Source organism: Cetorhinus maximus, chromosome 22 (genome assembly GCF_964194155.1).
Source record: "Cetorhinus maximus chromosome 22, sCetMax3.hap1.1, whole genome shotgun sequence".
Lineage (NCBI taxonomy): Eukaryota > Metazoa > Chordata > Chondrichthyes > Lamniformes > Cetorhinidae > Cetorhinus > Cetorhinus maximus.
The window spans coordinates 19,490,749-19,508,094 of record NC_135900.1 but is presented as its reverse complement, the minus strand read 5'-3'; the positions used below and the strand labels follow the sequence as shown (position 1 = coordinate 19,508,094).

Genomic DNA, 17,346 nt, shown 5'->3' with positions numbered 1-17,346 from the left:
ATCTGATCTGTGATTCCATCCATTTTTTGTTTTAAATCAAAGTCAAAACCAATAACCTTAGCCGAGTGTTATTTAAGTCATTTTTAGTTAATATCACTGGTTTTGTAAAATGATGATCTTCACCTAGTAAATATGAAGTGCAATGCTTGCTGCATGTCATTTAAGAGACTTGAAATATGCCCTCACACAATCTGCATAAGTAAATAATTTTCCAATAGCTCCTTCAAGCACAGATGATGAGTTCTCTTTTAGGTACCTGGGTTGATCAGACTGTTGAGTGTCAGTCAAATTTATCTTGTGTACGTATATTGGCCTACACCCCACAATAATACATCCTGATAAAATTACAGTGTTTAGTCTCCAGAAAGGCTAAAATAGGTTCCAAAGGCTTTTCTTTAGCAAATCAGGGTCAGATTTAGGACGCTAGGAAAGTACAGGATCAGATAAGGCTATGCACTCTGCCAGTGGCAAAAAACTGATAGCTCCAAATTGACCCCTCCTTATTGACAGGAAAATCTACACACATCCAGGCTCAACCTGAAACAGGAGTTTGGAGGAACCACAGGAAAAAAAAGGAAACATTATTAAAGCTTGAAACAAAAAAGTAAAAATACAATCCGATTAATTATCAATTAGAATTTTAAATAATTATACAAAACTGAGCACAAGGAAACAAATAAAACGGGAGGGAGAGGGAGTGAAAACATGGGGGACAAGAAGTTTTTTTTTAAAAATGTCTTATTTTACTTGTAAAAATAACATTTTTATAGGCTGCAGTTAATATTACAGGAATAAATCTATTGAGTAGTATTACTACAATTTAGCATGGTAAAGGACACAATAGGAGTAGAGAAATGTAATCAATTCCACTTGAGTTAAAGCTAGTAATTGCATAGTCATGTTGAGCCAATCATTTCCTTTTATGCTGTAAATTCTATGATTCTTCAGCGCATGAGTTGAAGTCTTCAAAAAAATTGACAGCCTTGAGAGCGCAGAACTTGCTACATCATCCAACAGTCTCAAGGGTTAAAACAACAGCACACAAATCTAGGCTATTTCAGCTATCTTTATTATTGAGAACCACAGATCAGATTTGCTGGGCAGAAAAAAAATACACAATGTTGTATACAAAAACACATTGGTTGTTTCCAGCAAACAAATGATTCTTATTTTCTCAAAGAAACATCAAGTCAGTAATTCATCGGACTCCTTTACAATCGAAGGCCAACAATTTCTGCATTATATAAAATCAATTAGCACATCAGCTCTTACTTTAGCAACCTTTCTCCAGTTAAGACAGTCAAAGAAATAGTATGTCCCCCTTTCATAGGTGTTGGTCTTTACTGTTGGCTCCATTCCTGGGGCCCTGGTGATCCAGACTCGCTCTTCTTTGTGGTACCTCCAGTCTCGGTTAAATCTACCATTCATAATACGAGAAAAGATATGTATGAATATTAATCAAATTAAACATATCCAATAAATAGACTAACATATGGCAAATCATTGAAAAAAAAACATGAATCGAATCATTAAATTTTAACATCAGTTATGCTAAAGAGAAACTTTGTTCAAATATAAATGTTATACATTTAAAAGACATACAGCTCTACTGCTGCAAGTAACTGTAAGACATCTCCTCCATTCATGTAGTATAGATAGAAAAGGAGGTCCTCTCCGTAGCGGGCAAGTTTTATTGCAGCAAGCTGTAAAAGAAATTATTGTTTATTTTATCTTACATTTTAAATATAATGCTTAGAAACCTTAACTTATGACAAGCAACTATATTTTATATACAAGTGTAAACGCCACAGGATATAATCAACAGAAATGCTACAATGTGGCTGTAATGTCCAACTAATTACCACCAAAAGTATACAAATGATGTCATTGAATATGCACACTCTGGTTATGTCACAATTGTTAATACTTCAATGTGGATGTCATCACGTAATCTGCACAGAAAGTTCTGGCCACTGTCAACAAATGAAACTTGAGCAAAAATGAAATATAGCTGTTAATGCAAGAATGCATACCCACATAATACATTAAAAATCCTACTGAAACACACTTTGTTTAGAAAGACTTGCATTTGTATAAAACTTTTCATGCCCACCTGACAACTCAATGTGCTTTACAGGCAATGAAGTGGTTTTGAAGTTTAATCACTGTTACAATATAGGAAACACAGAACCAATTTTCACACGGTAAACCCACAGACAGCAATATGGTAATGACCAGAAAATTCATTTTTATGATGTTGTCTGAGGGATAAATATAGGCCAGAACACTGAGAAATAAGTCCCCTGGTCTTTTTCAAAATAATGCCATCCACCTGAACAGGCAGATGGGGCCTCAGTTTAACACCTTATCTGAAAGACGGACAAAACATTACTTCCTGCCTTCATGTTTTTGTCACACTTTTTTGACAATTTTTCCTGTTATAAATATCAGGAAATGCCCATATTTCCTTCAATAAACCTGTCAGCTTCTGTACCCAACTCCACTCTTTGGCCAAGCTATTAGTCAGCCCTCCTAATATATCCTCCTTTGACTCGATGTCAATTTATGCTCCATGAAATGCCTAGAGACGTTTCCTAAGCTAACGGTACTTTATCAATGCAAGTTATTATTATTGGAATTGAGCAATGTAAACTTCTTGTGCTGCAATTACACCATTCCACCAATGGTTCAGTCTCACGTCTCCCAGCTCCTCCATCTACACTGCAGAGAAACTGCTACACACCAAAAAAAAACTCCAGTTCTGTTTTCTAAATTGCTGCAAGTTTTTCTACTTGATAGAATGCTTGAATTTTATTATTTACATAAATAAGCTTTAAAATGTGGGCTGAATTATGCCTACATGCTTGCATTCAATTCTCTCCTGCACTCTAACCTTACCGACAGAAGGTTTAGTTTTGACTCACTGTGTGGAACACCGTGGGACGTGGACTAGTTATAAAAATATGATTTGTGGAAATTATTTCAAAGCAGAGATCTTGCTTTAGATATGTATAAATCACAATGGCAAAAGTGTCAGTCGAAGAGAAACGGACCAAAATTGGCAGTTGCAACAATCTTTCTAAAAATTGGGAACAGTTAATACTAAGAATCATGCATGCTTCAGAGAGCAGCCCGAGGACAAAGAAGCTTTCACAGCCAGTGCTGTTAGATCTAGACTGTCAAGGTCATAAGCCCAAAGATAACGCATAGGTTGTACTGTCTGGACAAGATAAGCAAGACCAGGGGGGAGTCAAAAGAGTTCCACTTATATCTAGTCCTATCCAGATTTTCTATTACTTAAGATTGGGAAAGTGAAAGGAGTTACCAGCTACAAGCACCTCAGACTTTAGGCTCAAAATTGAAGTTCAAAGTCATTGGCATGTCTGTTTAAGATTATGACACCTAAAGGTGAATGTTGTCCTAAAATGCAGCACTTAGATTTTTCAGTTATCTGAATAGATGGGAAAAAAATATTTAGCTTGTGGAATTGAATACAATGAACTTGCATTTATCTAGCAGCCTTCACTACCTCAGGATGTCACAAAGCATTTCAGAAGCAATGAACTGTAATCACCATTGCAATATAGTCAAACTTGAAAGTTGATTTTACTTACAGCAAGATCTCAAAATACAGCAATAAGATAAATGACCAGTTTATCGGTTTTTGGTAGCACTAGCTGTGGGTCAGGTTCCAGAAGAACTACCCTGCTCTTCATCAAATTGTGACATGGAATCTTTTCACGCCCACCTTAAAGAGCAGAAGAGGCCTCAATTTTGAAGTCTCATTCAAAAGACAACATCTGGACTGTGCAAGACTCCCTCAATATTGCACTAAAGCCTAGATTATGTGCTCAAGCTTCTACAATGAGGCTTAAATCCACCACTTAAATGTATAAAAGATTCTGTTTCTCACACTAAACAATAATTTATATTTAAATGTCTAATGTAGAAAAGCAGCTAAAGGCATTTCACAGAAGCATATAGAGAAAAATGAATGGCTAGGCAAAAGATTTGATGGCAACTTATTGAAATAGGAATGGAATTGATTAGGATATAGGAAAGCTAAAGAGAGAACACACTTAATGATTATTCATTCCAATTGGTGGGATATAACTAGTGGTGTCTCCCAGGAACCTGCACTGGGATTTCAGTTTTTCACTATATCAATAACTTGGATTTTTAGCTCTCTATTCCTTCTAAGTTTGCTGACTACAAGAAGTTAGATGGCACATTAGTGTAGGTGGGAGCAGAAAATTGCAAGAGTCATTAATAGATTAATCAAGAGGGAAAAACCATGGCAGATGGAAGTTCAATTTGGAGAAGTGTGAAGTCATCTGCTTTGAACCCAAGATAGATCAGAGCATGTTCTAAATGGTGAGAAGCTAGTAACTGTTGACAAGGGACCATGCACAGAAGTCACTAAAAGTTCGCAAATAGGTATAAAATATAATGAAAGAATCTAATGAAATGTTAGCATGTAACTCAATCAAAGGGGATGGAGGCAATTATGCTATAATTGTAAAAAGCTCTGGCTAGATCGCATCTACATTCAGTTCTGGGCACTGCACCACAGCAAGGCTGTACTGGCCTTGGAGCACGTGCAGTGCAGACTTACCAGAGTGATACCAGGACAGGTTGCAAAAGATGGATTGTATTCATTTAAACATAGGAGATTAAGGGATGGTCTAATTGACATGTTTAAGATAATTAAGGGATTTCGTAATGTAGCTTTTCCCTCTGGTGGTGGAACCCAGAAGAAGGGATTATGACCTTAAAATTAGAGCTAGGCTGTTCAGAGGATGCCATGGAACACTTCTTCAGATAAAGGGAAATCTGGAACCTTTCTCCAAAAAAGCACTGAAGCTAGGTCAATTGAAGTTTCAAAACTGAGACTGATTTCTTTTTTGTTTGGTAAGGAATAAGGGTCCAAGGCAGGCACATGGATTTAAGATACCGATCAACCATAATCTAACTGAATGGTGGAACAGCCTTGAGGAGCTGATGTTCCTAGGTACTTAAATGCTCAGGCAAAGAGGTGGATCTTAGGGAGGACCTTGAAGGAGGAGAGGAAGTTAGACAGGCAGAAAGGTTTAGGATGAATATAGAGCATAAGGTCTAAAGGAATAGTTAACAATGGTGGGGCAACAGTTACAAGCAGTAGGGCCAAGGGAGAGGTTGATATATAAAAGGCCAGAATAGGAAGAATGTAGATTTCTTGGAGTGTGAGGTTAGAGGATTTGAGGAGGTTACATAGATAGGAAGGGCCATGAAAATTTCAATGGGAATTTTAAATGGGGTGTAAAGCATCAGGAACTAACATAAATCATAAAAGATAAGGGTTATGGGTGAGTAATAGGGTGTACAGCATCAGGAACTAACATAAATCATAAAAGAGAAGGGTTATGGGTGAGTAGGACATAGTGCAGGATGGGATGGGGCAGCAGTTTATGGAGATTACAGGGTAGATGGCTGAAGAAGAAAGGAGTAATCTAGAATGGAGGAGAGAATGATATGTATAAGGGTTTAAGCAGCAGCGGCAGATGGGCTAAAGCTGGGAGGGAGACAGATTTGGTCATGATTGTACAGAATTTGTGATGTGGGATGGAAGTGGAGGGAGCGGGGGATGGTGGTGCTGGTGTTGGTGATGGGGATAATGGATTTTTCCTGATGTCTAACTGAAAAAAGACACAGCTCATCCAGAACTGAGTGTTGGACAAGAAATCTGCCAAGAAATGTTCAGTAGAGGGACCAACACAGGTGGTGGAAATATGAAGGTTAGTGTCGTTCGTTTACACGACCATATTTTTCAGATGATATTGCCAAGAGGAAGGCTGCAGATGAGGAAGTGGAAGGATAAAGGATAGATCCTTGGGAAACTCCAGTTGTAACTGTCTGGGGCTAGAAGAAAAGCCATTGATAGTAATGTTCATGCTATGATTGGACATGTAAGAGTGGAACCAAGCAAAGCTAGTTCCATTCAGATGAAAGTCATTGGAGGAGGGTGGCTTGGTTGCTCATATTAAAAGTTGCAGATAGATCGAGAAGAATGCAATGGGATATTACACCATGGGCAAAGTCACAGAAGATCGTATTTCTGACTTTTGTTGAGGGTTGTTTGTTGCTGTTGCGGGGGTAGAAACCAGATTAGAGAGATTCGGGAGGTGACAACATGTTCAAAAACGTAGGCGAGGAAAAGGAAATTTGGGTTAGGGTGGTAACTTGCAAGGATAGAAGGACAAAGTGTGTTTTTTGAGGATATGTTGAAGGTGATGGTTTGAAAAGAAGGGAGACAGCAACTGAGAAGAAGAAACCATGTAATGCCCCTAGCATGGAGGTCAGAAAGAGAAATTGGTGGTTAGCAGTCTATCATGTTCACCATATAAATACTTACACATTTGCACTAAGACTGCCTATTTCTACCTCTAACATTGCTCAACTCCGCCCTTGCCTCAGCTCATCCATTCCTTTTCTTACCTCCAGACTTGACTCTTCCAGTGCAATTCACCCACATTCCATCCTCCACAAACTTTAGGTCATTCAAAAGTCAAAATCATTCAATAATCACCCTTGTGCTCACTGACCAACTTTGGTACCCAGCTAAGCAATGTTTTAATTTTAAAATTCTTCTTGCTTTCAAATCCTTCCATGGCCTTGCCCTCCATGTCCTTTTAATTTCCTCCGGCCCTACAACCCTCAGCTATCAGCATTCCTCCAATTCTGGTCTCTTGAGCATCCCTGATTTTAATCACACCATCACTGGGGCTGCACTTTTAAATTTGAAGGCCCCAAGGTCTGAAATTCCCCCTGCTAAACCCCTCTGCCTCTCTTTCTTCCTTAAAACATACCTCTTTAGTCAAGCTTTTGCTTGTCTATCCTAATATCACCTTAGTGAGTTGATGTCAAATTTTGTTTGACAACATTCCCTAGAAACACCTTTGGATCTTTTACCACATTAAAGGCATCATATAAATTGTCGTTGTCATCTAGTAGAACTGGCATCAAGGGAGGAGAAGTTAGGTCTCATGCTTGGAGAGGGAATTATGAGAAACAGGAGAGAAACTAGAGAAAGACACAAGGTCTAGGGGAGTGGGTGAAGAGTGAACGTGACACAGAAAGTGGAGAGGTGTGTTCAATCTTTGCGATAAAGTGGTTCATGAGCATGCAAGTTGTGCGCTAAATATGCTCAAGTCTGTGCCCTTTTACCTTGAGGAAGCAAAGACGGGGACTGTATCAGGGGAAACAACCAGGAAAGGAGAGAGCAAGGGCGTTAGAGGGGATGAGTAGAGAACTGATTGAGATAATTGCTAGGCTGCAGAAGTGTTGTTATAAATGGAGGACCAAAGGCTAAGCAGTTGGGTGTTCATATGTCCCAGACAAATGGTTAAGAGAAATAAAAAGTTAATAAGGATTAAGAGAATTCTGAAGAAAGTTCAACTGATCCAGAAAGGAATAGCTTATGAATCAAGAGCTCCAAGGGTGTTAGAAGTGAGACTTTAGGTTTAGCTAGAAGTAGGCAAACATTTAAATATGTCACGTGTATTTAAGAGTTCAGATTCCCTGAGTACAAGGAAACAAATTTGAACCAGCTCTAATCCAGATGAAACAACAGGTGTGCAAAGCTGGATCTACCCAGATGATAATCAGACTATCCAGAAGGAGAATGATACAACATCTAAGGATGGAGTTATGCTGGCACTGGGTCGAGGGGTAGTGTCCTCAGCCCAACCATCTTCAGCTGCTTCATCAATGATCTTCGTTCTATCATAAGGTCAGAAGTGGTGTTGGTCCCTGATAATTGCACAACGTTCAGCACCATTCGCAATTCCTCAGATACGGAAGCAATTCATGTCCAACTGCAACAAGACATGGACAGTATCCAGGCTTGAGCTGACAAGTGGCAAGTAACAATTGTGCTACACAAGTCGCAGGCAATGCCAACAAGACAGAATCTAACCATTGCCCCATGATATTCAATGACATTATCATCACTGAATCCCCCACTATCAACATCCTGGGGCTTACCATTGACCAGAAAACGAAATTGGACTAGCCATATAAATACTGTGACTACAAGAGCAGCTTAGAGGCTAGGAATCCTGCGGTGAGTAACTCACTTCATGACTCCCCAAAGCCTGTCCACCATCTACAAGGCACAAGTCAAGAGTGTGATAGAATACTCTCCACTTGCCTGGATGAGTGCAGCTCCAACAACACTCAAGAAGCTCAACACCATCCAGGACAAAGCAGCCTGCTTGATTGGCACCCCAGCCACAAATATTCACTGCCCCCACCACCAAAGCACAGTGGTAGCAGTGTGTACCTTCTACAAGATGCATTGCAGCAACTCACCAAGGCTCCCTAGACAGCACTGTCCAAACCCATGACCGCTACCATCTAGAAGGACAAGGGCAGCTGATGCATGGGAACAGTACTAACTGGAAATTGCCCTCCAAGCCATTCACCATCCTTGACTTGGAAATATATCATTACTCCTTCACTGTTGATGGGTCAAAATTCTGGAACTCCCTCCCTAACACTGTGGGTATATCTACACCATATGGGTTGCAGCAGTTCCAGGAAGCAGCTCACCACCACCTTCTCAAGGGCAATTAGGGAGGGGTAATAAATGCTGGCCCAGCCAGCGATACCCACATCCGATGAATGAATACAAAAAAAAATTCCCTGTAGTAATTAGAGGGAAACAAAATTGCCAATTCTAACCTTTTCCTTCTAGTCAACTTAGTATAGGAGAATGAGCTGTGAACTTAGAAGAAATATACTGACTAGACTTTAAACATAGCTGGCAGACTTGTTGTTTGATGCTTTTAATTTTTCAGCTAATCAAGGAATCTCAACATAAGTTAACCATGCCAACTTCATAATTAGTGTAAGGTTATTTTGTACTACGCAAGTCCAGCTGACACTGAGTTGGCGTGATACATTTAATGTTGTCTTTGTACCAGCAGGGTTACAAATTACACATGCTCAATTACATAGCACACTCTTTAACGTTTATCCTCTACAAACTGTTAATGTGGTTGGCATAAGTGTTAATAAAAAAATATTTGTTCAATATTTTACTGTTTGATGTCTCTAAGTGAATTTAGCAGCAGGGCTCAATTTGCAACTGTTAAAAGGGTGATTCAAGGCAAGCTAAATTTTAGACATCTCAAACTCTAGACTGTAAACCCACAGCTGGTTCTTTGTCAAGGGGTTAAGATGCAAAGTTAAAGATTCAGCCGATGTTCTTTGATCAATATTTATTACAATCCTTATGGGTTTACTGCTCACAACATTCTCATAAATGCATGGAACATGCAACAAGACTTGTCATCACTACTGGTTAAATACTGTACTGCATCTAATTGAAAGCTAAGCTAGTCCATGCATAAATCAATACAATAATTCTCAGCACCACTACTGACATAATAATCTGGCATTCAAGAAGAAAACACATTCAGATTTATATTTGCCAGAACAATATTGCCACCAAAAGAAAAAAAATCTTAATTTTAAACCTTTCAGCAAAAATGCCACTTTAGAGCCTCAGGGCTAAGGTGATAGAACATGACTGGTTACATTACTGATTCAACCTATGGAACAATACTTTAGGACATTATCCCACATGGAAGAAACACATCCTAATCAGCACATTTCAATTTTAAATTTCAGACTATACAGCAGAATCTTCAATTACTAGTTTCACATCAGCAATGTGACAGAATCTCATCTCTCACCTGCATGATCGCAGCCACAACAATTAAGAAAGACCTGATCAGCTACTCTGCCATTTATTATTAACTTTTTGCTCACTATTTCAGGATCATTTTGGCTTCTCCACCACCAACCATCTCCTTAAATCACTTTTCTCTGTCCCCTCTATGCTGTGGTTGCAGTATCTATCACCCACGGGATGCACTGCAGCAATTTTCCAAGCTCACTTCAACAGCACCCCCAAGCTACATGATTTCTACAAAGAAGGATGAGAGCAACTTTATCACGAGAGCAGCACCATCTCAAAATTCCCAGTCTGCCATTCTACCTTGAAGATATATTGACTCAGATGGTTGTATCCAGGAAGATGCCCCTCAGAAGTTCCAACGCAAGGACTCTGCGGGAATTGCCTGGGAAGTTTCAACTTCCAGTGGGCAATTCCCGTGTCCGAGACCCTCCGAAAATGTCTCCAGCTTTGAGTTAGAGTCCAAGACTTCAGGGGGTTCCAAATCACATACCCGGATAGTTACCCAGGAAATGTTAAGGCAGGAAAAAACTATCTAACTCCTGGGTAACTAAACAACTGACACCACACTCCTCCCTTGCCGACCCTCTGACTCCAAATCCCCCCATCCCGACCCACTCCGACTCCCCCCCCACAACCCTCCGACTCCCCCTGCCGCTGACCCTCCCTCCCTGGCATCCTACCCAGCTGGCATCCTACCCAGCTGGCACCCTTGCCACCCTGCCAAGCTGGTACCTTACCAACATGCCACCTACCCACCTACCTCATACACTCATTCATTAACACAGTGAAAAGCTATTGAAATGTCCCAAAGCTTTTCATTGTGTTAGTGAATGAAGACTTAGAAAAATACAGCAGCTAGTGCCATAAAAAGACGCATAGCTTGGCTTCCCCTGACAATCCTGCCCTACATGGAAGGACTCCCAAAATAAGTACGCTGTGCATTTCTGAAGAGGCCCAGTTTGGAAGTCCAGGCCAGAAATGTGGAGCTCCAGCGCTTTGTAAGAAAAATAGGAATGGAGCGGCCATCTGACAAAAGATTCTGCGCATTGTCATTCCTCCTTCATCACTGTGTCAATTGCTTGCCTATCACTACAGCACCCCCACTAGAGGGACTGCAGTGGTACAAGGCACAAAACTACCTCCCAGGGAAATGAAGGATAAACAATAAATGCTACTTTGACAGTGCCACTCACATATCCTGAGCAGAAACAGAACAAAACAGCAGCAGTATTACCTCTCCAAGTTCACAATCACACCCCTGAACACAGAGACTCATACCTGAATTTGCTCCATGTATGCTGGGTTCCCTGGGATACCTTGCCATGGAGATCAATCTTTTTAGGTGGATTCAGGTAATTGAGTGTTAGCAGGCTGAGGTACATCACAGCCAAACCTAATACTATTCTCACACAACATTTGTCCATATGTACTTTCCAAAATGGAGTAGGACACTGCCTAATTTTTCCTATTCCAAACCCAAGCACTGACATCCATTGTAGTACTCCTCCTTTTGACCCTGTGATTAGCTAATACAGCACACATTGGGGATTAAATAAAGGGAATTCTTGCATGACTCAGTTGCACACTGTGCGTCCATTTACCAACCCAGCCACTGGAGCATTTGGCCATAATATCCATATCTCAGAACAGTTTTCAACAAAAAGCTGTTTCATATAAATTCAGAGACACACAAAATTTGGCATTTGAGCAGCTTTAGTGCCTCCGATTTCTGAGACACACAAAATATATTGCTTTATCTACATTATTTAAAGTCACTTTTTCCAGAATTTAATATCTACACTCACCTTGTCCCTAATGTGTATGTTTGTTAGATACTCCGATGGAACGTGAAAATCTGTGGAAGAAGATGATTGTTGTTCAGTTATTTAAAGGTTGCATAGGTTTTAAAGATGCACTGTGTTTTACAGTAATGATAAAATAGCCATTCTCACCAATATCTTGAGGTCGGCAGGGTGCTGATGCCCAAGGAGATGCAAATTTGGGATAGAGGTTTCTGTAAAATACTGACAATTAATCATACAGATTCCTGATCGAACAAAACAGCCAAATGCAGAGTCACTAACTATGACCCAATATGCCCATGTTACAGAAAGTATATTTCAATATTTCTTTCAATATTGTTCAATTCTAAAATAAGAATTTCTTAATCAAGAATCAGAAGCTACTCTAGTCATATAGTTCAATGTTGCTTTTTAATAAAAAGGTAGTGCTTCTCCCCGCTGCCAACCAGCAAAGTAGGAAGCTAATGTTGAAACAACTTCCTACATTATCCATGGTCAGATCTGTATTAATATTTTATATAATTCCCCACGACAGCATGGACAAGTCTGACACAAGAACTGTGTGCTACAGGCTAGAACAAGAACAATGCTTTTAGCAAAAACTGAACCCATTTGTTATAACATTAGAGCGCACATTCTGGTGAAAAATAACAAATGAACTATGGTTAAACAAGATGAAATTCTTTAACCTATCAGCCTTGCAAAACAGCAAAAATAAACAAACAGAATACACAGAAGACAAACTTCCAATCAAAAGTAATTCAAAGATGAGCTAATAGAGTAATCTATATTTCAAACACCTAATCACTTGTTTTGCAAAACTTATCTTTATGTATATTTTTTAAAAATACAGACTATCCAAGGAGAAGTTATGAGGCTATAATTCAGTGCAATAGTTCAGAAGGTATATTAAACTGCAAGAATGACATTTGAGCAGTTTAAATGCAGTATATAAAGCTGTCTGATTTGAATCTGTAACTCGTTCCAGAATGCTGGTTATAATCTACATCAATTTAGTGTTTTTTTTAAGAAAGAAAATTTTCTATCCACTGTAAAGCGAGTACACTCGGACTGGAATTTTGTCAGTTAGGACAAACAACTAAGGACATTCCTGGGAACTATCAGGTCGTGTGCTTTACTTCATTCATTCTTGGGATGTGAGCATTGTTGGCAAAGCCAGCATTTGTTGTCCATCCCTAACTGCCCTTGGGAAGGTGATGGTGCCTACTTGAACCGCTGCAGTCCATATAGTGTAGGTATACCCACAGTGCTGTTAGGGAGTGAGTTCCAGATGTTTGGCCCAGTGACAGTGCAAGAACAAAGATATAGTTTCGAGTCAGGATGGTGTGTGGCTTGGAGGAGAACTTGAAGTTGGTTGTGTTCCATGTGTTTGCTGCTCTTGTAGTTCAAGGTAGAGATCACAGGTTTCAAAGGAGGCTTGGCGAGTTGCAGCAGTGCATCTTACAGATGGTACACACTGCTACCACTGTGGGCTGGTTGTGGAGGGAGTGAATGTTTAAGGCCGTGGATGGGGTGCATATCAAGGGGGCTGCTATTCCATTACCCTCCTGACTTGTACCTTGCAGATGGTGGACAAGCTTTGGGGAGTCAGGAGGCGAGTTACTCATCACAGAATTTCCAGCATCTGACCTGCTCTTGTAGCCACAGTATTTATATGGCTAATCCAGTTCAGTTCTGGTCAATAGTATTCCTCAGGATGTTGATGGTGGGAGATTCAGCAATGGTAATGCCTTTAACCATCTCCTCTTGACATTCAGATTCTCTTGGAGATGGTCATTGCCTGTATGGTGAGAATGTTACTTGCTACTTAACAGCCCAAGCCTGAATGTTAAATAAAAACAGAAAACGCTGGAAAAACTCAGCAGGTCTGACAGCATCTGTGGAGAGAGAAACAGAGTTAACCTTTCAAGCCCGTATGACTCTTCTTCAGAGATAAAGAGAAGTAAAAATGTGATGGATTTTATACTGTTTAAGGGGGACGGAGCAGGTAAAGCAGGATATCAGGTCAACGATAGGTGAGGGCTAAGGAGAAATTGACAAAGATATCATGCACACAAGACAAAGGGAGTGTTAATGGTAATGGTGAAGACTAAAGAAGGTATTGATAGTGACTTAAAGGTAAGAAAGTAGAATGTGTTATTAGCAGAACAAGGGTAAGCACTCTGTGAAAGAACAACATAGAACAAGTGACAGATGGTCCTTTTGTGTGTTGGGTGGGAGGGGCGATGTGTGGAGGGAGGGGGCAGTGGTTGGGGGAAAAGGATAGAAAAAGGGGGTTTTAAAAGGGGGATACAGCATTACAGGTAATTCTGGGACATACAATGTTCCTCGGACACCCAGGATTTCAAGCCTGAATGTTGTCCAGGTCTGGCTGCACGCAGGCATGGACTACTTCAGCATCTGAGGAGTGCGAATGGTGCCAAACACTGTGTAATCATCAGCAAACATCCCCAATTCTGACTTTATGCAGGGAAGGCCCTTCAGGACACAGACAGTTCGGTGAGCAGTGGTACTACCAAGCCACTCTTGGTGATGGACACTGAAGTCCCCCACCCAGGGTACATTCTGTGCCCTAGGTACCGTCAATGCTTCTTCCAAGTGGTGTTCAACATGGAGGTACCCCCGATTCATTGCTGAGGGAGCAGTAGGTGGTAATCAGCAGGAGGCTTCCTTGCCCATGTTTGACTTGATGCCATGAGACTTCATGGGATTAAAAGTCAATATTGAGGACTCCCTGGGCCACCTTTCCAATTGCATATCACTGTGCCACCACCTCTGGTAGCTGTGTCTTGCCAGTGAGACAGGACTTACCCAGAGATGACAATAGAGAAGTCTGATGCATTGGCTGTAAGGTATGATTCAGTGAGCATGACATCAGGCTGTGGACTGCTCTCCTCCGGATGTGAGAGAGGAGGAGTTTGTAGGGTCAACTGGGCAGGGTGCGTTTTTGTCGTTTCTGGTACCTAAGTCAACACCAAGGTGGTTTTGTCCAATTTTATTCTTACTCGACTTTTCTGTATTAGTTGATACAAGTGAGTGGCTTGGTAGGCCATTTCAGAGCACAGTTAAGAGTCAACCACATTGCTGTAGGTCTGGAGTCAGATGCAGGCCAGACCAGGGAAGAATGGCACATTTCCTTCCCTTAAAGGCATTAGCGCACCAGATGGTTTTACCGACAATCCTGCAGTTTCATGGTTACCATTACTGAAACTAGCTTTTTATTCCAAATACAGTACACTTTTGGGTCTTCTATTCTACAATGTTTTTTGACCAGTATCAATTTAATGGTTTACATACAACTTGAAATATTATAAACTTCTTTCACCTGAATAGCTGCACCCTCACGTGGCACTTCAACAAGTCTATTATTAAAAATTTAAACAGAAATATGACTTAACAGAAAAATTACATGCAGTCCTCTTTCCACATTATGCAACTGATCCTAGCGTATGAATGGCTGAAGACGATAGCTGCAAATTTAGGAATGCTGCTTACTCTGGAGAGTTTAGGTTGAGGCCTAGTGTTGTTAAGTCACTGCCTAATGCGAGATGTACCATGCCGGGATCAGTCTCTGCCGCTCGAATGAACGTTAAAAGTCCAATCATTCCAAACTGATCTGTAACCATTCCTGTAGGAATATTAGTGACTCGTCCTGAATAACAAGAAAAAAAGAAACACTAACAAATGATCTTCCAATCTATGTTATTCTTAAACGCATTCCACAATATTTCTAAATAAGTTATGATTTTGATGATAAACAGAACCACCCACCATCAGATAACACTTGGATCCCTTTTTTCTGCAGATTGTTGTTTTGCGTCGTTGAGCTTTTATCGCCAGGAAATTTGGGCCCGTCTGTACTGGATACATTTTTTCCTGGTGTATTCAGGTTCTGTGATTGAAATATAGAAGTAAAATGCGGTGAATAAGCAGTACCAAGGAAAATCTGTAGTCTTGAATAATTTGAGGTTATATTTATATAAAAATTATAGTATCCCAGTCCAAACTGCAAATAAAACGATGTTACTTCATATCAAACTGCTCTTAAATTTCTATGAACTCTCCTGAGTAAGGGGCATTGATTATTTTTTAAAATTCCATTCTTGAGAAATGGGCATCATTAACGACACCAGCATTTATTGCCCTTCCCTAGATTTCCTTAAGGTGGTGGTGAGCCACCTTCTTGAACCAGTGCAGTCCCTATGGTGAAGGTACTCCCGCAGTGTGTTAAGGATTTTGATCCAGTGACTGAAGGAACAGCGATAGGTGCCCAAATCAGGGTGATGTGTTAACTTGAAGGTGACTGTTCAAGTGTACATGGTGCCTTTGTTCTTCGAAGTGGTAGAAAATGCAGGTTTGGGAAATGTGTTGAAGAAACCCTGGCAAGTTGCTGCAGTACATCCTGCATATAGTATACACTGCAGCCACAATGTGCTGGTGGCAGAGGGAGTGGATGCTGAGTGTGGTGGATGGGTTACAGAAAACCCAGTTTCTGATTTGCCCTAGCAGCCACAGCATTTATGTGGCTAGTCTGTTGAGTTTCTGGTCAATGGTGACCACCAGGATGTTAATAGTGGGAGATCCACTGATGGTAATGGCATTGAACATCAAAGGACGGTGGACAGACACTTTCTTTGCCTGGCACTTGTCAGTCATGGCACTTGTCAGTCATGTCACTTGCCACTTATCTGCCCAAGTCTGGATGTTGTCCACACGTGGCTGCACGCAGCCATGAACTGTTTTATTAAGAGTAATAAGGCACCTATGAGTATGTATGAATGTAGTATAAGGTTATTTAGGGAATGTTGGTACACTCTGCCACTTTGTTTTGTTGTTTAGCATGTTAATTACCCTGAAATACATTCTCACTTGTTTATTTTTCCATATGCTCGATAAGGTGGACGTAGAGAAAAATTTTCCACTCCTCCATTGGAGGAGTCTAAAACTAGAGCCATGAACATTAGATAATTACTACGACATCCAATAAAGAATTCTGGAGAAACTTCTTTACTCAAGAGGATGGTGAAAATGCGGTACTCACTGCCAAGTGATTGGGGTGAATAGCATAAATTCATTTTAGGGTAAGGTTGAAACCTTGACCACTCAGGGACTTCGCCACTCAGGTTAGTTATCAGATTGCAGTTTGTAATGTTTGCAGTCAACCAGAGGTATGCCATCGAGAGTTGGGATTGTCATCAGTTTTAGAGTTTGGGGTATGTTCCTGTAGGGGCTACAGGATTTCAGACAACTGTGTGAGGATATTTTGGGGCCGTGTCAATGGGAGTGCTTCGTTAAGACATCTGGTAGTGTCCACAGGAAAAACGTTCTCCTCAAAGACATCAGGAAATTCACTATGTGCTAGTACAGGAAGCCACTCGAGCTGTGTTAGTCTCAACACCCCAAAAATAATCCTCATACTGCCCAGAGATGGATATTTACCATGTTTGTGTGGTGGCTCCCTGAGCCAGGTTGCGCAGCAGTACTCTGGTGTTGGGTGGACCAGGTTGAGTGAAGCAGTGCATAGTGTGTTGCTCTGCTGCCCCAGGTAATATCTGCCAGTTTCTGTATGGGATTCACTCTCGTCTTTACCTTGGCTCCAGTGTTCTGAAGATGTTGCCAGGAGGTCAATGTACAGTCAAGAGTGATGTCAAGGTATTTTGCCGTTGGGTCATGGCTGAACAGCTGGCCACAGAACTATATATGAAGTCCTTCTCCAACCTTCGAGTTGCTCAGGTGGGAGGCTAAAACAACAGTCTTTGCAGTGTTTAGTCAAAGTCTCCA

The 17,346-nt window shown here is 40.7% G+C and overlaps 1 protein-coding gene across 3 annotated transcripts in view; it reads right to left on the bottom strand.

The window, feature by feature from the left end:
- The window catches only part of cnot2 (CCR4-NOT transcription complex, subunit 2), a 143,981-nt gene that overhangs the window by 5,205 nt on the left and 121,430 nt on the right, over positions 1-17,346 (bottom strand). For all 3 annotated transcript variants that reach the window (XM_078567884.1, XM_078567887.1, XM_078567886.1), the window contains 6 exons: positions 15,337-15,457; positions 15,061-15,217; positions 11,695-11,756; positions 11,548-11,597; positions 1,603-1,703; positions 1,273-1,417 (listed from right to left, as the gene is read on the bottom strand). In XM_078567884.1, the coding sequence (XP_078424010.1) occupies positions 1,273-1,417; positions 1,603-1,703; positions 11,548-11,597; positions 11,695-11,756; positions 15,061-15,217; positions 15,337-15,457 (636 nt within the window). The remainder of the gene's footprint in view (positions 1-1,272; positions 1,418-1,602; positions 1,704-11,547; positions 11,598-11,694; positions 11,757-15,060; positions 15,218-15,336; positions 15,458-17,346) is intronic.